Genomic DNA, 22,873 nt, shown 5'->3' with positions numbered 1-22,873 from the left:
ACTGAACCCTCATGTTGTCTTTGGGTCAAATTTGACCCGTTTTTTTTAAAGTTTCTGTAGCAGAAATTTGGATTTCTTTCAACCAAACGGATGGTTCCATGAAACGCTCTTCACAAGTCATATTAAGGATCAGTTCACTACTATCATTGACTTTTGGGTGTTTTATTCAATTTTACAGCATTATTCTGACTAAACTTTGACAGTCTGTGATTATCCATCAACATCCTCTGATCTTAAATATTAGTCAAAATAATTCATACTTTCTGCTTTTTTAACTCAAAAGTTAGATATAATTTCATAGGCTATATAACGTTTAGTGACCAGAAATTCCAAAAATAGTGGTAATAAGTTGTTGTTAGTGGACACTGGTGGTAGCGGGGGGAAAAAGCGCCGAAAATGTCGAACAATGCTATAAAAAAACGTCAAAAAAAACGTTGAAAAGAGATAAAAACGTAAAAAAAACCGTCAAAATAAGTGACAAAAATGCCAAAGATGTCAAAAAAGTGCTCAATTTCGATTCAATAACTCAAGGGTTAAAGTTAAGTGTGTTGTTAAAGGCATTAGAGGCGATGCATTCAGTGCACGAAAAAGCTTGATGTCTGGCTAAAGAATACAGGAAGTACAAGTAACAGAGAAAATCTGTGTTACACTCAAAAGGACGAATCAAAAGTAAAGATTGAAAGTGTTTTCAGTAGGATTATCTGGCCACAGAGAGAGCACGGAGTCATGGTAAGTGGAGATAAAATGACAGGGTTTGTCTGGAGAGCTGCTCATGTTGCAGCCACTGAGACTCTTATTGCTTGGAAGCTGCACAGAGGGACAGTTTGGAGAGCTGAGGTTATGGCAGGCGTCCAGACTGAGCTGACCTGCCTCTGCATCACTTTATCTCACTGCAGCTGCTCCGTTTTCTCGTCCTTTCGCTTTCTTGTTTTCTTTCGGCTGCCGAGGAAGATTTGTTTTTCAGCAGTAGCAGCAGCTTTTCAAGGGCCGAGCTGACTGTAGGCAGAGAGAAATTGACTATAGATCTGAGTTGCCAATAGACTCTGCAGGCGTGAAATGAACTCCATGAGTTATACATTGTCTTAAGAGATAATCAATATATTTTAGAATACAACCTCCTGGTGTAAATCCTAATTATGTAATCATTTCCTCAAGTATAGTAAATATTTGAGGTAATGTTATTTCCGTATTTGGCGACTTTCCAGAAGTTTCTCAGGAACAGGAGTTTTTCTTGTATGTAATCTTTCGGAATGTTTCATCACATATCATTACTATTTTTTAATTTAAATTATAAATTTGGCTGATGTTGTTCTGAAGGAGTTGCAAAAACTGACTTGCAAGCATAGTGGTAAAAACAGTGGACGTAGCATGGGGGGGACCCATTCTTTGTGGACTGCTGTTTTGAAGCCTCGAAGTTGGGCGATATGGGCGTCGCCCTCTTGGTGATGTGATGATTTTTTGACGGGAGGGTGGAGCTGGGGAGGATGAGATGGCCAAGCCGGTGTTGCTTATGGTTGCTATGGCGCTGCGCTAAGCTAACCGCTAAAGAGGGAAAGTTGCAGATTTTCCACCCTTCTGGAGCGATTAATCCAGCTGAGTTTTACCAGCGGGTGAACGTGGACTACATAATATTCATCCGCATGTACAGCAGTATAGAAAAACTGCAAACTTTCCCTTAAAAAAAACCAGCTAACGCTAGTTAACACTAGCTAGCTTAGTTGGCAGAAGTTAAACAAGACATTTTTAGGCGACCAAAATGTTCCAATTAACTTTGATGAAGTGAAAAGGTCAAAGCGATTGACAGGTTGGCGTGTAGCCACGCCCCTAAAGCATCCCCTTTTTATGGTCTATTTCTAAAATAAATGGGACTATAATTTACAAAACATCATGCTGTAATGAAGAAGACTTGAAAGTAGCGATTGAGGCAACAAACTCATTATGAAAATGTTTACTGAGGTAATAAATCAAGGGAGAAGTAGGGTCATTTTCTCATAGACTTCTATAGAAACATACTTCTTTTTGCAACCAATGGAGTCGCCCCCTGATGGAAGTTAGATAGAATGCAGGTTTAAGGAGCTTCGGCATTGGCTTCACTTTTCAGGCCTAGAGGCTTCGTCCATTATTTTACAGTTGATGGTTGCAAGTGTAGGCACTATAATGTATCTGTATACTGCATCAGTGACACACTCTGGGTTTTCTTAGGTGACAGATTTGATTTCTGATGACCATGGCGATGAATATTAACAGCTGCATCAGAATCATGAAGCAGAATCCATTAAGCCTAACCGATCATATCCAGCTTGATCCTTATTTGCTCCCTCTGCCTCATCTGTCTCTGATCTAACAGGTCTGATCGATAGCGAGTCATGATTTTACATGATGGTTGGCTGCCGAGGTTCGTTATTTATCTGACCCCTGCTGCACTGTAAAAGTCAGAGGTGTAACGCTGTATGTCAAACAAACATAAAATGATATGCAGCTGCAGGGTGCGGGGAGCCAAATTGGATCGCAGCGAGCTCACGTAGGCCTCAGGTTTGATTTGTTAAAAGACTGAACTGATGAATTAATTCTTCAAATCTTCTCCTTTAATGGTCTGTTTGCTTTGGAGCTTTGCTATCGTCAACAATTTGCAGTCGTGCGACATTGCTCTCTCGAAGGGTTTAGCTAAATTAAGGAAACATTTGTCTTGTACAAAACAACAACTCGGCTCCCACATCTACTGATCTCAGTGATTCTCTCGCTTGTAATTGTGTTATTTTCAACTGCTGTTAAGTATACTTGCATGAAATTAGGAAGCTGCTGCTAGGTGCTGTTATTCTTTGGTTGTGTGGTTGGTGTGTGTGTGTGTGTGTGTGTGTGTGTGTGTGTGTGTCTGTGCACTTGTATTAATGATGTTGTAGGGACATCTGTTTACAAAGTCACATTATGGGGACACACCTTTTATCTGGGGACAAAAACTTGGTCCCCACAATGTCAGTTATACAAAGTATATGTACATGTAATATATACGGTAAGTATACTGTAGGCCTATGTAATATTTGTTAGTTTTGGTAGAAATTTATTTTATGAATTGTGTTTTGTGCATCAGATGTTGTACATACAAAAATTATACTAAATACATTTAGTGTCCCGAGTAAAAAGTGTCAGTGCTGGTGTTTGCCATTAAATGTAAATAAAATGTAATCTTCGGAATGCTGCTGCGAACCACTTTTTTTCTTCAATGCTTGCAAATTACTACTCACAAAACATTTGCCTACATCACAAAACAAAAGACTTAATTTTAAATGAAGTTTATTTTTATCTTCAGCTGTTAGCTAGTCTGGCTATCACCAGACCAAGCTCAATCTTTTAAGATTGAACATTAGTCTGGGGAGTCTGCTCTGTAGTTTCTACCGCACAAGAGGCGTGATCAACAGGCGTAGTTCAAATGACCCTGTACGCGATTGGATAGTCCTTCAACCAATCAGACCAACGATCCGGGTGACGTACTTTGCAGAGCTGCAGGGCGAAATCATATCGCCGGCAGACCAGTCGGTAGCAAGGCAAACACACCCTTCTTCTGTAGGAATTGTTCCAGGGCAAGTTTCTGTCGTGTTTTCAGAGAAAACTTGCCTTTGAAATCTTTTAAAACAGCAGCGGGTTACTGCGCTTCGGTGGCCGCCATGTTGAATGTAAACAAAAAGCTGCGTGCCGTCGCTTCCCTATCATCATGTCATTGTGTTAAACCCGCCAATAGCGCGCCAGGTGGATAAGCCAGTTTGTGATTGGTCCCTGCAGATTTGTAATGGAAGCAGGATCGAAAAATGCACAGGTTTCCAGCCTGAGCTGCAGGGAGAAATCAAATCGCCGGCAGATCGGGCTGGGTTTACCCGGTCTAGCTGTTAGCACCATCTGTGCATTGCAGGACAATAGTGTCTATCACCAACAGACTAAAAAATGAAGCATTCATGTTTTAGCCTGCATATTGACGGGATGGCTGTGGCTCAGGAGGTAGACAGGTAGCCCTTTAACAAAAAGGTAGGCAGTTCGATCTCCAGCTTCTCCTGTCTGCATGTCAAAGTGTCCTTTAGCAAGACACTGAACCCCAATGACAAAAAAAAAGTATGGCTCTAAGGTGGGAATGCGCTATATAAATGCAGTCCATTTTACCATTCCCCGTTTACAGTATGGCTACTTTTAGCCTTGCTAGCGGCGTGGGGATGGCAATGTTGATCGGTAAGTCAGTCCACCACTTTTGTCCAGACTAAAATGCCGCCATTACATTTGGCACAGACATCAACGGTCCCGGAGAGGATGCACATTGTTTTGAGCCCCACCAGGTCAAAGATTTCAATTACCCAGTGAAATATTGCAACATCTAATGGATGGGTCGGCACCAAATTTGATTCATGGTTTCCCAGATTATGAATCCTAAAGACTTTAGTAATCCCCTCACTTTTCCATTGATGCTACCATAAGGTTGACATTTGTGGTTTTGAGTGAAATGCTTTAACAACTATTGTATAGAATACAAGTAACTTTGCCGATCCTTTCAATTCCTGTGACTTTTATGTAACGGGTTGTATCATTACTTTTTACTACAGCATGGATTTCTTGTGTTCTAAGTTAGTCTGCATACTGACAGCTTTACTATTTAGTCTCTTTTCCAGTGTGAATATGAAAATTGGAACAAAGCCTGTCAGACTTCATGAAGTTTTCCATCAGTTTTTCTTGTATTCCTCTCCTTTGTCTCTACTTCTTTTGATCTGTTTCCTCCCTCATTCACCTTTTTCCATGCAAAGATAAAGCCCTCCCTCTCTGTCCCCCCGTTCCCCCCACCCTACCCACATTGTCACTCCTCTCTGCCTCATTTCTCCCCTCTCCCTCTGCTCGTTGCAGCGATGAACAGGCTGCTTGGACTCCACTTTTCCTCCTCCTTCCTTTCTCTGCCCTCCTCTACGTCTCCTCAGCGGGTGTCCAGCACCGATGTCGGGGACTCCGTAGGAGCATCCAGGGGAACGACAGAGCAGAGGAGCGGCTGTAATCCAGGTGGAGAATCGCTGTGAAAACTGGATGTGAAGGTAAGACTGCAGACAATGAGATAGACCATACAAGGACAAACAAGACCAGAGAAAACTCTCGCCATTCACCGTTTATATAAGAGTGTCTGAGCTGCTTGGTTGTAAAAGGATGAAATGTTTCTGTTTCTTGTGCAATCAGAGCTGCTACACATCACTGACTTCAGCTGTTGCTGCAAGCTCTTATGAAAGTTATTTAAGGAAGCAAGGAGTCTGGACTGCTTCACTTTAAATTGTTTCATAATTGACATTGTCTTGAACTCATCTTTTATATTAACAAAGTTTACTTGAAGTGGTTTGTTGTTATTGCACCCCCAAATCTCCTAAGAAACAGACATTTGTCTTATTATTTTGTAGTTTCTGCTAAATGCACTTCTGGATTCTGTCTTCTTAACAGCTGCTGACCACAGTCAGGATTTTGACCCCATGAATAAACTTTAAAATTTCTTCTCAAGTGTTGCCTGTCGCCATCGCCTTTCCATCTGTGCTAAAGGAGCCGCGTTAAGATAAATCATCAGCCTGTTCTCCAGCTTCCAACATAAAAAAAGTAGCTCTCACTAAAGATGCATCCTCCTAGCTCTCACGTGAAACAGTGATCCGTTTGCTGTACAGTAATGCTGGCAGCACCCTTTATCTCCCAGCGCTGTTGTTTCAGGTGCACTGTATCTTGAATGAATTATTAAGAGGACTCAGTGGAGCATAGATACACTCAGTTCAGCTTCCTGGGCACTGAACCCCCTGCAAAGTCACGTCCTATAGCCTCCAGCTGCATCTCAACCCTGGGAAGAGTCTTAATCAGAAACATGCCTCGGCCTTCGGATCTTCACAGACCAGTAGCTCAGCTGTCCTGGTTCAAGTCCGTGTTTTTTTATTGGGGGATTCTTCAGAGGATACTGTCTGCTGACACTTGACTTCCGGCAGGACAATCTGCTGCTTATTTCCCTTGTGTAACTCAGACTGTAACAGTCTGAGAGTGGATTTAATCAAACACCTCTGAAGTGCGAACAGCTCCATTCCCACTTAGAATCTGTAGCACCCGAGGGACTGAGCGTGACGATTAGTCGGCACAGGAATCTTCCCAGAGAATAAAGTGATGAAGACTAAGTAGATGAGACAGTGAGCTCCCCAAGCTTCAAGATTTCATTTGCACTTTTAGGATTAAAGAGGCTCTCTGCCCGTGTAAAAGAAGTGGCTGCAGCGATATTGATTGGTCAATGCAATTACTGTTCCTTTGTGCTGTGTTTTGCTGGCAACCTCACAAAACCTTTTCATTGATGAACGGTCATCTTTCTCACATGCTGGCCCTGAGACGAGGCTTGTGAGGAAACAGATCTGGTGTCTGAAAGAGGCAGAACTGGCACCTCTCGCAGGTCTGCAGAAGCCGTTTTCCTCTATTTTTAGAGTAAATGTATGCAGCAGTGGTGTTCGGAGGTAATTTTAGTTCTCTTCGGTCTGTGCTTTTGTATTGGTCTTCTATTTCATCCTTGCAGCACTGCTTACTCACTTTCTGTAATGTACTAGGAGCTAGAAAATGAAACAAAAATGGAAATAGTTCTGATAATCGATTAATTGTTGAAGCCGTTTTTATAGAAAAACAAAAGACAAAAAAATCACAAACTCCAGTTTCTTTATTTTGAATATTTGCAGCTTTACTTCAGTCTTTGGACTGTTGGGACAACAAGTAATTTTAAGAAGTCATTTTCGGTTTAAGAAAAAAGCACTTTATAGACCACACAACTGATTAACTGATAATACTTTTAGTGCTTTTAATTAAAAAAACTTTTAAAGCTGCTTGAAAGACATTTGACTGCTAGAAAGACATTTATGCACGAACACAAGCCGTAAAATAGGGAACGAGTTATGTTCTTCTCTGAGGTCAAACACTGTAAGGATGAATGTATGTCTGCACTACACCTCCTATGGGAGTTGAGCTCCTATTAATACTGAATAGGACATCCTATCGTAGCAGTTGGGATGTTGTTACATAACAAAGAGTGAAATATGAGAAAGTTTCATAGATAAACAAAGCAACCAAAATGCATTTGAGTAAAAAAGAAAACACAACGTGGATTCATATCATACTGCAAATTCTGAGCTCACTGTGTCATTTTTATGGCCTGGAATTAAGTATTTGTGTCAAAACGCTGGGAGCATGTAGTGTAGTGTGATTAAGACATCTTATCACTTTATTTTAAAAAAGCGTTCAATGACAGTTTAACTTCTTTTTTTATCCATTTGTTCTTTTATTTTTTATTTGATATGTACACATATCCTACATATCAGATGAAATAAGACAAATCCAATATTGAGATTGATTTTAAAGAATCGACCAAGACCAGACATCTCAGGTGTTTTACCAGGTGAGCAAAGACCATCAGGTGTCCATATATTATAGGGGGGGCTTTTGTTGCTTTTATGGAAAAGATTTTGTCACGTTTTCAATGTTTTTGTCGCTTTTTCCTTCATTTTTGTCATTTTTTTGTCAATTTCTTTGATGTTTTCTTGCCTTTGTCAAGTTATTGGCACTTTTTCTGACATTTGCTGCATTTTGACGTTGAGTTTCTTCGACAATTTTTACAGTAGATGGTGGTCGGCACGCCACCAGTTTGGAGAAGCAGGCCAGAGACACGGAAGCTAAGCTATGTTGTGCTGTGGATGGGGGGCAGCAGCTAAACACATTTTATACACCTAAAAGCATCTATATCAGTTTAAGTGGACACTATATTTAGAATATTTTCAGCGCTTTACCTTGCTGTCAGACAGCCATTTACTACGAGGAACAGAAGCAGTTATCTCTGCTCTCTTCAAAGCCACCAGACTCCTTTGACAAAAACATAAATTTTACCTCGCAGAACACGGGAGTTACTGCTCTATCACTGCCTCCATCGGTTAGTTTGTTTATGTTATTGTGTGACTTTGGTGTTTTAAAGGGTTAGGAACTAACAAAATGAACAAACTACCAAGTGACCGCCATCTACTGTAGGAAATACACTGACTAAGCATTCCCTCATACAACCATACTACAGAAAATCTGAACTATCCCAAAATACAAAGTATATCATACTCAGTTTTCAGTCAGCTGTCTGCTAACTAAAGGCCAAAAAAAACATTTTAAAGGAAAATCTAGTTCCAGCTGTGTTTAAAGAAATGCATGAGGCAGTTTCTGTTGGACCTCTCCTCCTTCTACACAACCACACACTGAATTACACCATTGATCGTTATGATTGCTTTTCGATCCATGCTTTTCTGCTAGTTTATTGTGCTAAAGTGAATTAAGGCAGCCAAGCACAAAAAAATTTCTCAATTTTATGATCACATTCTACAGGTCATAAAATTATCCAGTCATATAATGCACATGCCGGGGTTTTGGCACCTCAATAGCCTCTACAATTGCAGTCATTAAATATGGCCAACTGTTAGAAGTAGCGATTGCCCTGCTCACATCATGAGGCCAGTTTTCACCGATTGGGTGATCGTGGCTCCTCGATGATGTTTACGTTGGTTAAGCATCCACAAATGGTTTGCCACTGATAGCTTTGGGAGATAACACAGTCCAAATACGGCTTCATGGATGAGTGAAGTAAATTAGGAGAGTAGGCAGAAGGGAGACAGAAAGAGAAAAACAGGATGGATGGCTCACAAGTGAAAAGGTTGGATGGGGAGATAGGATGATAATTACTCAGGATAGGGTGGAAGGTAACACGGTCATTGCTGTCAGCCCATCTGTTGTTGTGGACCTGCAGTTTTATTGACTCTGTCAGTGGATTCACAGACATTTTGTTGATTTCTTTCGCATGAAAGTAGTTCAATTAAAATGTATTGACGTAGATCTCAAAGTTTTTTTATTGTATCTTCTAAACCCCAACCTTAACACAACCTTAGCTTAAATCTGTGTGTTAGTCCGTCTTTCAATACCTTCCGGCAACCCTACGCTGTCTATAGCCCCAAGCCTATTTGTTCAAACTGAAGACACAGATCTTTAAAAACAGCTTACAAATATAAAGTTTTAATTTTTTATAAAGACTCAGTAATTTATTCAAACAGCTGGTCATTGTAGGAGGAAATTTTGCATTTGTTGGCAATTATTTCTGGCAGTAGATTATCCCACATTTGGTGCTCTAGTGAGTATTTGTGGCAGGAAGATGGTGTGTGTTAGTCTGGCACCATCACCAGACCAAGCTCAATCTTTTAAGATTGAACATTAGTCTGGGGAGTGTGCTCTGTATTTTCTACTGCACAAGAGGCGTGATCAAAGGGCATAGTTCAAATGACTCTGTACGCAATTGGATAGTCCTTCAACCAATCAGACAGCAGCGACAGCGGCATCAACAGGTTGCTGCGCATCGGTGACCGCTATGTTGAATGTTAACAAAAAGCTGCTTGGTTGCTTCTCTATCCCCATCGTTTTAAACCCGCCAATAGCGTGCCAGGTGGATAATACAGCTTGTGATTGGTCCCTGCAAAATTGTAACGGAAGCAGGATGGAAAGATGTGCGGGTTTCCAGCCCGAGCTGCAGGGCGAAATCAAATCGCCGGCAGATCGGGCTGGGTCTACCCAGTCTAGGTGTGCGTGGCAATAAGTCAAAACTAGGGGTCGACCGATACTGTTTTTTCAAGGCCAATACGATACCGATAATTAGTAGTTAGTATTAGTAGTGTTCATCTTAATGAAGGAACATGTCAGCCAGTGCAACAGTGTGTCTCACTGATGTGTTTTTAACAGCAATGGAGCTCTATGGCACAGAGGTAGAAGATATATCAGGCTTTGATACAGACAAAATGCTTGTTAGGATCATCCAATATTCCCGTTTGTTTCTTGCTTTCTTGGTTAAAACACCAACTCTGAGCCTTTCGCCGCCATTCCCAGGGGAAGCGCCAAGGTCATGACCGACTGGTCCAATGTGACAGCGTCCGGCCACCAGGAGCTGGGCCTGAAACCGGAGGAGCCGCCCAAGTCCAAATGTGTCCTGGGCTTCATCCCTGTCATCTACTACAGCATTCTGCTTTGTGTGGGAGTACCAGGTACACTGTCATGATGTCTTGTGGTGAGAGCGGCGTGCAGGGTTGTTTCACCTACATTTCACAACAACTTACTTTATCGTCACTGCTAAATTTTACTGACACAACATATCAGACATGCTCACAGACACACATTAGACTTATCACGCAACGCATCAATTAGAATTAGAACAACTCGTTTCCATTGGGACGTTCAAGATGATGCTTGACAATGTGTTACATAGGGACTGCTCTTGTTTTTAATAGCTTAATATTATTATCTTATTCGCCTAAATCAGTGATTCTCATTAGTTTTTATTGTTTATATGTACTGTAGTTTTGTGATTGTTCCTTCATTAATGTTTTATATGTTGTAATTTGGGTATTATTTTATGATCATATTAATTATTTGTGCTGTAATCAGGGTGTCATTGGAAAAGAGAGCTTGCTCTCAATGGCCCTCCCTGAATAAATAAAGGTTATAATAATAATCTCATACTGAATAGTTTCTACATTTGGAGATAGTTTTTGTTAAAATCACCAAAGTTTTGAGATTACCAAGACCAGGGATTTATGCCACCAGCCCTGTGAATTTTGTGAAGCCTAATAAAACAATATCCAGAAGTAATGCCCGAAAAACATGAAACACTGAGTAAAACATATTTTACTCAGTAATTTAGGTGACCTGAGATTTTAAGGTCAGAATATTAACTGATGTACTACATGATTTTATTAGTTGCGTTTGCACTGAATCACAGTCACAGTTTGCATTGATATCTATTATTAACAGAAGTGGGATCTGCAGAGGACAGAAGAAATCAATACACACGTGAGTTGGAGGTACATTTCAGTGCTCTAATGGACCAGTGACACTGTTAGCAACACAGATGGCTCTTTTCACAGGTTACAACAATCTAATCATCCGATTATCTCAGTTTCTATCAGTCTTTGAGTATTTATTTATCCATCAATCCCTCCAGGCTTGAGCCAACTGTCGTAATTATCCCTTCATTGAAATGTCACCTCAATAATTCAGAAAGTGGAAAATAAATGTCACTTTGATGCACAGCGTTCACCTCGGCAATGTTCTCATTACTGTGCTTGGTCTCCAAGTCGATGGCGGCGATTTGGTATTGATCCAGCAGGGATTTAGACAGAGTGGTGTTCACAAACAAGTGGACGTGTCACCAGAGCGTTCAGATGCGTCACGTAATTGTACCCAAAGGAACATAAATGGAAAGGCCAATAGGGCCAGAGTCAACAGCTGTGTGCCTGAAGCAGTCTTAAAACACTTAATGTTATGCTCCAGTGAAAATATCCTGCTGTTGACAATATGTAAAAATCAGATTGCAGAAGACGTATAGGAGAGATACCATACGCGATATGCTGCAGGGAGACAAATCAATAATTTGTAATTTATATTGCTATGAAAGCACTGTTCCCCACAAATGCAAGGTAGGATTACTTAATCCATTCTGCATACAGTCTCCAAAATGACTAGAAACTGACTTTTGACGAGTTTTTTTTTCCCTCTTTGGAAATAATTAACCAATAGAAATGTGTAAGTTTCGTGAAACTGTAACTACTTCAAAACAGAGCTAAATACCCACGTCAAACTGCTAACTGGATAATCACAGAAAAATGACCACACCCTCTTAACACCGCATGAAATGGTGGTGGCATGTAATCTGTTAAAATTACGTGCCACCACCACGGAAACAATCTGGGTTTAGGCAACAAAACTCCTTGGATGGGTTTTGGAAAAGAAAAAGTCAATGTTGACTTTTGGTTTCACATGGGATACGAGCTGCGGTCTTCTTGGTGAAAGTTCTGTGTTAGTTTGACCCTTCCATCCATCCATCCATCCACCCATCCATCCATCCATCCACCCATCCATCCACCCCATCCTCCTCCCTCCACAGTGTCAGAGTGTGAGAGGGCTGTGTTGAACCAGAGGATTTGTGTGTCCACCACAACAAAGGATCCTAATTGACTTTCAATTGGCATTGTTTTTTGTGGTTCCGCTCCTAATTGGAACACATTACGTGCCGCCACCACGTAATGCAGTGTTTAGAGGTTGTGGTCATTTCGCATATTTCTGTGAGAACAGGCTGCAAGCTGCTGTTATCACATCCACAGCTAGCGAGCTATTTAGATGGTCACAGCTAACTTAATCACATTAATAACTTGCTATTATAACTAAGCTATTTGCTGTAATAAATGGACATCTTAATCTAGCTTGTTAAGCTACATAAATAAAGCAGCCTAGCCTAGTTTAGCAGAGTAGCGGTTGCTGCCATTCAGCCTCTGGTTCTTCTATAACTTGATTTAGTTTTGGTTAAGCCTTTAGCCTCCTTACATAGACTTGTATGCAGCTAGCGTGCGTTACTTACGCACCTTGGCCCCATACGGCGCGCGCCTTACGCGCCTCGCGTGCCTCCGCCTTACGCTTGCGGCCTGCCTTGCCGTACGTACGCACGTACGTACTTGTGTCGTTTTTTTGTCGCACGCACGCACGTACGCACTATACTATACGGTTGTGTTGGGGTGGACAACACGCATGTATTGTAGTAGTGCCCTATATTTCAATATAGGATACTATATTGTACATTATCCAAAAATATTGAATCAACTTAGCTGAGCAAATTCATCAAACATAGGACTACTGAGTCACATTTTTCGGTATGTATCAACGTTGTGTGTGTGTGTGTGTGTGTGTCTATGTTGTGTGCCCTCCTCAAGAGGCTGAAATAGCGTACAGCAGGAGAGAGAGAGAGACCCAAATGTATCTATATATTTTTAAAACCTGCTAAACCATGTTTACGCGACCTTTTATTAATGTATTGGTCAGTGCTACCCAATCGTAGCACACTGTACTGGTGGGGAAACACGCCAGCATCTGATAAAAAGAAGTCAGCCAGCCAGCTGCTCCCTGACGAGAGCCACTCTCCGGGAGGGTCTGGCTCTGCCGACCGAACACCGTGGAGCACTCTGCTACCCCCTGTTGCGTGGGCGGTGTATTGCATTTCACGCATCGCCCGTGACGCTTGCGTCTACTTGCGTCCGCTGTTTAGACTATGAAAGGGAGCGCGTTGCTCGCGTTGCTTGTTCGCGTTGCTCGCGTTGCTCGCGTTGACTCTGTAACGGCCCTAAATATCATAAATAGCAGATATATGATCTAATTTTCTCTTGTTGCTTTTTCTGTCTGACAGTGAACATCCTCACAGCCGTAGCTTTATCCAGACTGGCGTCCCGCACCAAGAAAGCTCTGTACTACTACCTCTTGGCGGTGACGGGCTCAGATATTCTCTCCCAGCTCTTCATCATCTTTGTCGGCTTCCTGCTGGAGACGGCGGTTTTTCATCGCGATGTCCCCGTGCTCCTGCTGCACTCCGTCAGCGCCGCCGAGTTCGCCGCCAACCATGCCTCCATCTGGTCCACCGTGCCCCTCACCGTGGACCGCTATGTGGCGCTGTGCCACCCCCTCCTCCACCGCCAGATCAGCTACCCGGCCCGGGCCAGGAAGATCATAGCGGTGGTGCTGGCGTTATCTCTCGTATCGGGCGTGCCCTTCTTCTGGTGGTCGGATATGTGGAGGAACAGCGACCCGCCCACAGCCCTGGACACCGTCCTCGTATGGACGCATGTGACTATCATCTACTTCCTGCCCTGCAGCATCTTCTTCGTACTGAACTCTCTGATAATCCACACGCTGAGGGTGAGGAAGACGCAGCAGCGCTGCCAGGAGGACAGCGGGCCCAAGTCCGCGCCTCCTCGGCGACTCGGGAAAACCACGGCCATGCTGCTGGCCATCACCTCCGTGTTCTCTGTGCTGTGGGCTCCCAGGACTGTGGTGGTCATCTACCACCTGTACGTGTCCTCGGTTCACCGGGACTGGCGCGTCCACCTGGCCTACGACCTGTCCAACATGCTGGCCATGCTCAACACGGCCGTCAACTTCTTCCTGTACTGCTTCGTCAGTAAGCCTTTCCGCGGCGCCGTGCGGGACGTCCTGCTGCTCAGGGGGCCCCCGCTGTATATCCGCCGCACTCTGCCTCACCCGCAGGCTCCCACCAACGCCTCCATCTCCTCTCTGTACAGTGGGAACAACAAGCGCTCGCAGCGGGACTCCATCCCCTTGTCACCTCGCAGGACCAGAAAGCCCTCGTGATCCTGTGCCCCCTTCTCATTATCCAAAACACCCATCGTCCCACGACCCCCGAGCACTTCTGACCTCCGAGACGCACACAGCATTCCAGCTACGACCGTGGACAGCTGCCAGTCAGCCCTCGAGCTTTTCTTAAAGTCGCCTAAACTGAACTCAGAAGAAGTATGTTTTTTTGTATTCTAATATGTCACTGGGTGTTGTTTGGCCATGTAAATCACATAAGATGACAGCCTATTTGTTTTTCTTCAGAAGAATTTGAAAAAAATGGAAAGTTCGTTTTTGGCACTTTTTTCTTTTCCATACATGGTAGTAATGTGACAAAATATGTTTTATATTGTCAGGATTGAGAAGAAGAGATTTACAGTTTGTTTTCTCTGGGGTTAATTCGGTAGTTAGATCACTGGTGGTGAAAAAATGGAAGGAAGGAAAAATTATATTTTGCATGCTGCTACAGTCCGTGTAATCCATTCATCTACCCAGCCTGGTCTTCAAGCTACTTTACCCTGCTATTATATCTACTCCGGAAGCAGCCAAGAGGGAGAGCTTTAATTTGAACTGGCTGGTATTTCTGCTGTTGTGTAAAGATGCTGAATGCCCAAAAGACAATCCGCCCTGATGAGCATTGCCAATCGAGCAAAGAAACCGCACTCTGTCCCTGCAGCATGCTCCCAGGCACAAAAACCCCAGCTGCTAAGCTGTTGTTTATTTTTCATGAAATGCAACTCGACGGAGCCTTAAATGAAAGCTGGCTGTTTAAGCGGCAGGAGAGTGAAGACCCTCCTCTTCAAACAGCCCCTCCGCTACATCCCCAACGTGGCCTCAGCTCTGGCTAAACAAACCACAGATTAGTCTGGTGGTCTGCGCAAACACACACATACACACACACACACACACACACACTCTCATGCATGAACGAAAACATGCACACAGTCACCCACCGACAACTGCTAGTACATTTCACACACACACACACACACACACACACAAACACACACACAGGTACACACACTTTCATGCATGAACGAAAACATGCACACAGTCACCCACCGACAACTGCTAGTACATTTCACACACACACACACACACACACACACGCGCGCACAGGTACACACACTCTCATGCATGAACGTAAACATGCACACGACAACTGCTAGTACATTTCCATTTCCTACAAACAGGAGTTTTCATGTAACATTGCCATTTGATGACCCGTTTTACTGTATTACTTGTTGTATCAGTGTTGTGAAAAATAACAGATCTGCACTTAAACCTCTAACAGCTCATTTGCATATATTACTTTAAGATTTGGAAGAGACATCTGTCGTTGATATGTTTTTTTTAAATTAACGCCCTCACTTTGATTTTTCATGCAACACTAATTTGTTCTGTGTAACGGCTTGTCAGATGGTTTCTAATGGTGCCTGAGTAGATGTTGAAGCACAAGCTTTTCTTCTGTAGTCTAGATAAATGCCTCGACATTAACTCCTATTTTAAAAAAATAACATAGTGCAGTTTAGTCCAGGGAGCAACACCTAAATGTAAATGGACTGTTTTTATAGAGCTCTTTTCTAGTCTTAATGACTACTCAAAGCACTTTTACATATTACAGGAACCATTCACCATTGACACACATTCATATGCTGTGGCTGAGGCTGCTGTACAAGGTGCCACCTGCTCATCAGATAAACACTCACACACATTTACTTTGCGATGGTGCAGCATCGGGGGCAACTGAGGGTTCGGTGTTTTGCCCAAGGACACTTTGACATGGGACTGCAGGGCCAGGGATTGAACCACCAACCTTTTGCTTGAGAGGCAACTGCTCTACCACTGAGCCACAGCCGCCCCCACCTCTGCCAAGACATGCCCTAGCCCACAATGTCAATGCAGTGTGAATTGTCCAAGTCTGGAACTCATTTTCCCGATTATTTGATAATCTGGCCCGTTATTCGGATCTGGTCCAAAATGTAGTGGGTTCTTCCTTGGCCCATGCTACACCCTTCCACCAAGTGTCATGAAAATCAGGCCAGTAGTTGTTATGTAATCCTTCTGACAGAGAGACAAACTGAGGCGAAAACATAACCACCTTGGCGGAGATAAATATCAATTTCCCATACTGTGGAGTCCAGCTGTTCTAAATTATTGGATTTGTCAGTTTTATGCTTTCATCTGGTGTTGTGATGATTGCCTGTGCTTAAAGTGACAGCGTTATAGCCAGACTCTATCCAGCTGTGCAACCATGGGTGACACTTGATGATTACCCAGCTCTGCAGCTCTAGTTAGGAGATGTACTTGCTTTTCATGTTTGCATGTGTGTGATGGCTGCCTCGTTGTCTCCTGCATCCATTGCAGAAAAATTCACCAGAATGCAGAAAATTAAGTGTTTGATACGCTAAAAATTTGTCTTTTCCTCAAAAGTGGAGATCTCAACCCACCCAAATGTTGAATCCAAAGTTACCCCCTTGTATAAATCTCCTCTGCCCACCCACTCAGCTTTGAAGTTTGCAATGTAAGCCACCTGCCTGCTCTCATCGCTCTCCAGTCCTCACTGTGTGTACTGTAACAGTAACGGACACAGTGTTCGTTCCCCTGTGTCAATCTGCTCAGGTCGCCCGCCCCATCGTCGTCCCACACTGAGTTCTGAGAGTCCGGACGCAGATGTAGATGCAAACTGTTTCTTTGAAGTCGTCTCCTGCTGCTTGACATCATCGGAGGGGGGGTGTGAGAGAGCGTGTAGTGGCGGCGACCTTACAGTGGTTAAGACGGCAGGGGGGTCAGAGAGATGACTGACGCAAACAGCAAGGACTGTAATGTGACGCTGAGATGTAGGAGCAGGCTTTGATTTAAGTATAATGGAGCCGTGCTGGAGCATCTACAGAGCCGTTAGGGAGGGGGAGGGACCAAGGGAGGGGGAGGTAAACCCTACCAGCCACACGTCCCCTGTGTGCCTGCCACCTGTCCTTTGTGACTGTTCAAACAACTGGTTAGGTCCCCTCACTCTGCTCCTATTGAGCCTCTACCTGCTGCTCAGCAGCTGACAGGAAGCATCGAAACGCCACATACAATATTAAATTATCTGTTTACACAATACAGTAACGTAACAAGCTATTTAAGTTAGCTGGAACCTCATTGGCTCTTACCAGTGTATCACCGTGTGTACTTCGTCCACAGCAATCCCACCAATCGGTCCCAAAAACTGTCTCAGTTAGAGATGCCGTAAACATATTCTTTGTAAGTCTTTACAATCGTTCCCCGAAAGAACCAAGCAGGCCGGCCTTGTTGCACCATCCAAATTTTCTTCAGAACTCGAAGTTTGTTGTTTTCCGTAGGCAAGGGATTTTGAGAACGGCAACACAGTGGAAAGAGGCCTGACATCAGATGTTAGGCTTTAGCCTGGCAAATGTACTTCCGTTGATCCAGACTAGGAGGCATCAAATGAAAAGTCAAAGTGTGTCCTATCAGATGCAGTTAAACAACGTACTAAAAACATATCCTGTTCAACACAGGATCGGTGCAGTTTCTTTTATAATGTGCAGTCACAGAGAAGCACAGCCCGGGAGATATATTGTGCATCAGGTGAGTCTGTGATTCTGTAGATTAATTCACACCCAGGTGTAGGACAGAGGACATTCCCCATTTTCACTTTGGGCCCTATTTTAACAATCTAAGCGCATGGCGTGAAGCACATGGCGCAGGTGCATTTAGGACGTGTCCGAATCCACTTTTGCTAGTTTGATGGTGGAAAAAAGGGTCCGTTCGCCAGGCGCCTGGTTCTAAAGGGTTGTACTTACTGTCTTCATTAATCATAGGTGTGTTTTGGGCGTAACATGCAATAAACCAATCAGAGATCATCTCCCATTCCCTTTAAAAGCCAGGCGCGTTTGGACCTTGGCGCATTGCTGTTATGATGGAGGATTTGCACCATAATATTTTTAGTATGTGTAATCTTTTGCATGTTTGTGTGCTGCAGCGTATCCCTGTGTGTGTAACAAGCATAGTGTGTGGGCGCTGTGCACGAGCCTAGGAGCATTTTACTAATTTTCTGTTAAAATAACAATGAAATGCTGCGTTATTGACTTTAGAGCAGGTTTTTGTTGGTCAATGGTGCGATCACTTCCCGCTGCCTCAAGGTAGCAATACGCCCAGAATGCACCTGAACACACCTCCCTGTAAGACCAGCACGCCCATGGGCGCACAGATCTTTTTCTGATATATTATACAGATTATTGCAATCATTGGGAGATCTAGCACTGCATTAATGCATAATAGAAAAGTCTGATGACGAATGAGTCCAGAGTTACAGAATGAAGCACTATCTGCAAAAGATCTTCTCTGATGTCTCTCTGGGGTTTTGGGTCAAGGAGACGGTGAATCGGGTCAATAAGAAAACTGTGACATAATGTGGGATGGGCTCAAGGATGAATGGAGAGCTGAAAGCCGGACATCCTATCAGTGGGAGACATATGGAGGAGCTGAAAAAAAGAGATGCTGTCCACTCTGCAGAGGTCAGCCAGAGGCCTCGCTGAGGGACATGAAGCAGGAATAATCAGCTCTGGAGCAACGAGTGTGTAAAACTGGAGGAGCATTATAAAGAGCAGGAGGAGCTGTTCCCTGGGTTGACTGGTCCTTTAATCATTGACAAAAAAAACCTCATAAAACCAAAAACTCCACTTCTAATGTCAGCTTGGTTTAAAGAGAACAAGAAAAATTCCTGAACCCTGAGTTTAAACATTAGGACTTTGTACAAAGTGGAATTGCGCAAAAAAACGTCTCGAGTCAGACTCATGGTCTCTTATCTCCTACAAATTTCAGTTACCCCCCTTTTTACCCCCTTAAGTAGCTGGAAATGCCATGGGTTGGGGAGGGGGGGGGTAAAAGGCGGCGTCAAACTCAAGACTCCATGTTTGTTATGGTTCCATCAAGTGCAAAAAAATTTATTTGTGCATCATTGTATACACATTTCCCCCAAAATCCAGCCTGACCTATGGTGAAACTTAAGGAGCTTTAACATTAACACTTGTGTCAAATTTGACCCGTTTTCAATGTTTTTTATATCAGAAATATGGGTTTCTTAACAACAAAAATGCCCCCAAAATAACTTGGATGCATGCATGTACGTTGTATGGAACCCATACAACACATACATCCATGTTCTTCGCAGGTAAGATTAATGATTACTTCCATTGAATTTTGGTTGTTTTATTTAATTTCATGGCATTTGAAAAAACGTTTTTTAAATGGTTTCAAAACAGCATCCTGACCAAACTTTGACATAAACCAGTGTGTGATCCACTCAACATCCTCTGATCCTTTTCTATTCTATTAAAGCGTAACTCTCGCCAAAATGGAACCTAGGGTCTTTTTGTGAATGTACCCGAGTCAAACTTTTGTTTAAAAGCATGTTTAGGATGGAAGCACCACTTTTAAGATGCACCGTATTCTCGTTTTTCGGTCAAATGGCCTTTTGAATGGGAGTGCTAGGGGCACTTTTTTGCTAGCATCAAAATCACTATTTTTAAACCACTAAGAAGGCTCGACACAACATGAGACTCTGCTCCAAGTATCACCAGGGGCTCTACACCTTAACGAAAGCATCGACAACATTGTTTATGTACCCAGAGTTTACTGAAAAAGGTTTTGAACAACTCACCGTAGCTTTTGTTGTTTCCGGCCGCAGCCATTTTATCAGTCAAAAACAATCGATCTCCGAATGCAACGTAACAATGAGGAGAGTAAAGATGGAAAGCTTCTAAAGCTTAGTTCCATATAAATGCACGTCTTATTTCTTGTTTTGTCGTTATTGAAAAACAATATTGACCTTGTAGTTGAAAAAGGAGCCTCGTATGGAGTCCGTTCATTCGCATTCGGATATCGACTTGTTTTGACTGCCGAGGTGCTAGCGACCGGAAACAACAAGAGCTACGGTGAGTTGCTCAAAAGCTTTCTTTTCAGTAAACTCTGGGTACACAACCAATGTTGTCGATGCTTTCGTTAAGGTGTAGAGCCCCTGGTGATACTTGGAGCAGAGTCTCATGTTGTGTCGAGCCTTCTTAGTGGTTTAAAAATAGCTATTTTGAGGCTTGCATAAAAGTGCCCTTAGCACTCCATTTCAAAAGGCCATTTGACCGAAAAACGAGAATACAGTCAATCTTAAAAAATATGCTTTTAAACGAAAGTTTGACTCGGGTACATTCACAAAAAGACCCTAGGTTGCATTTTGGCGAGAGTTACGCTTTAATCAACGTAATTCATGAGGAGATGAAGACATGAAAGGGGAGAGAGAGGGGGAATGACATGCAGCAAAGGGCTGCAGGTCAGAGTTGAACCCGCGGCCGCTGCGTTGAAGAGTAAACCTCTATATATGTGCGCCCGCTCTACCACCTGAGCTAACCTGGCCACCGGACTTCGATTCTTGATTCTTGGTTTAAAGTTGGCCACAGAGGGGCGCCTGGGTAGCTCACCTGGTAGAGAGTTCGCCTCATGTACAGAGGCTCAGTCCTCATTGCAGTGGCCGCAGCCCTTTGCCACCCCCCCCTTTCTCTCTCTCCCCCCTTCCATGTCTTGTCTGTGCTATCAAATAAAGACTTAAAAAATATGTATTAGTTTTTTAAAAGTTGGCTGTAGTACCACTTGATTAGAATAATCTGGCAGTGAACATTCTTCTTTTTCTTCTTTCAATGGTGACTTGCAACCAGTCGGAGCATTATCGCCACCTACTGTATCCTCTTAACATAGTTATTTGCAGAGATGGCAGAGAAAATCAGAAAACTGGGAGTCTTTGAGCTGATTGGCGATGGGCGTCAGATGTGTCACTCCGCCAGAGGCCCAGAACAAAGGTGGCGCCCACAAACAGACCAAACAAGTCCAGACACACCAAAGGGAGGGAAAACACCGGAGGAAACAACGTTCTTGAATGCAGCGTTCGAGAATTATGTCAGTTTATGTCAGGCCACGCCTCCAAGAAACTTGAATACAATCATAGGAATACAAAATAGATAATGAGTGACTTTTTTTTTTCCCAGGCTCAAAAAGATTTGATAACAATTTCTGGAGAAATGAAGAAAGTAGTCTTAACAGCTACTGTAAAAGGTAAAGTGTTTTGTAAATGGCCACATGGTGATGCTACTGGACCTGGATCTGTTCCTCGGCTCACCAGCTGGACCAACTTTCAACCACATTGTCACTAACCCTTGTGTTGTCCTCCCAGGTCAAAATGAATACTCTTTTAGACACTGTTTTTACATTTTTGTTGCTTTTTCCCCCACGTTATGCTTGCTTTTTTTTGGAACTTTTTTCCATTAACACCAGTATATTCACCACTAGACCTGTTTATTTACACTAGTTTTACACTTATTTTTTGAAGTCATGGTCAATAAACCTCATTTATATGAAATTTTCTATTTTTTTTGTGTAAGAAAAAAGCAGAAATGATGAATGATTTTGACTAATGGTTAAGATCAGAGGAATGAAGGTAATGGATCATCAGAGATCTGTCTAAGTTTAGTCAGGATAACGCTATAACATTGAATACAACACCCAAAATTCTATGAAAATAGAGATCTGATCCTTAATTTCCTTTTGTGTCTTATGGAACCGTCCATGTTATTTTGGGGCAATTTGGTTAAAAGAAACCCAAATTTATGATATAGAAACTTTGAAAATGGGTCAAATTCGACCCGAAGACAACATGAGGGCTAAAGCCCACAGTAATACAAATCAATAAAGTATTTGTAATGGTAGTGGTGGTATAAATGATAGTACTGCGAAAGAGACAAAACAAAAGGAAGAAAAATAAAAAGATAATGGGTTGAAGATAAGTCTGTTAAAGAAAGAGGAAGTAGACATTAGCTTGTTCCTGTGTGTCTGTTTGCTTCTGGATTTTCTGTTACTTTCACTTATTTGTCATCCAGATTATTTTTATTGTCTAAATATATTGTCTATAGCACATGTGTCAAACTCAAGGCCCGGGGGCCAAATCTGGCCCCCTTGCAGATTTAGAATTTTGGCCCGCCTAGTTGTGCGCCAAACCAAAAACACAGGAAAGTGTTTTTTAAACTGCGATTACCTGACATTGAAAGCAGAATATGGCAGATTTGCCGACTCTGAGACTCAGAAATTCCCCCAGAAGCAGCAGAGAGTTTTCATATTCAGGCTGAGAAACAGGTTGTTGTTGTTAAAAAAAAATGTTTTTGCTTGCTTTGCTAAATTCTGTGATGGCTAAGGAACTCTTTTGATGACTTTTGTAGGGCTTCATGTCAACAAAAAGCAAACAAAAATGTCGGAAAAAGCAACAAATTTACAAAAAGGTGACAAATGTCTGAGAAAGCCACAAAAAAGTCGGAACAAAAAGAACAAAAATGATGAAAAAAGCTTCCAAAATGTAAAAAAAAAAAAGAAGTGAAATGCAGTAACAAAAAAATGTCAATAAACTTGACATGTCTGGGCCTTGGTGTGATTCTCTTCTTCCAGCGTGGCCCTCTGGGAAAATTAGTTTGACAGCCCTGGTCTATAGCAATTTGAGCCACATCTCCTGTATGAAAAGTTCTCTATAATAAAGTTTTTATTATTATTTTTTATTATCATAAAAGTGACAACGTTTTGTACTCTACAAGACTTTTTCTTCATGATTTTCATTGATTTAAGCATATCA

The 22,873-nt window shown here is 42.6% G+C and overlaps 1 protein-coding gene across 2 annotated transcripts; it reads left to right on the top strand.

Annotated features, from left to right (window-relative positions):
* The first annotated feature begins 4,885 nt into the window (after window positions 1–4,885).
* Window positions 4,886–15,490, top strand: gpr142 (G protein-coupled receptor 142). 2 transcript variants are annotated; one of them, XM_039788407.1, is made up of 4 exons: window positions 4,886–5,060; window positions 9,925–10,079; window positions 10,846–10,884; window positions 13,268–15,490. In XM_039788407.1, the coding sequence occupies exons 2-4, from the start codon at window positions 9,941–9,943 to the stop codon at window positions 14,224–14,226; spliced, it is 1,137 nt and encodes a 378-aa protein (XP_039644341.1). In that variant the 5' UTR covers window positions 4,886–5,060; window positions 9,925–9,940; the 3' UTR covers window positions 14,227–15,490. The 2 variants fall into 2 exon arrangements, with proteins under 2 accessions (XP_039644341.1, XP_039644342.1); XM_039788408.1 differs by lacking the exon at window positions 10,846–10,884.
* The last annotated feature ends 7,383 nt before the right edge of the window (window positions 15,491–22,873 follow it).

This window comes from Perca fluviatilis, chromosome 21 (assembly GCF_010015445.1).
Source record: "Perca fluviatilis chromosome 21, GENO_Pfluv_1.0, whole genome shotgun sequence".
Classification (NCBI taxonomy): Eukaryota; Metazoa; Chordata; class Actinopteri; order Perciformes; family Percidae; genus Perca; species Perca fluviatilis.
The sequence above is the reverse complement of the archived record's forward strand: the minus strand, read 5'-3'. Positions and strand labels throughout refer to the sequence as shown.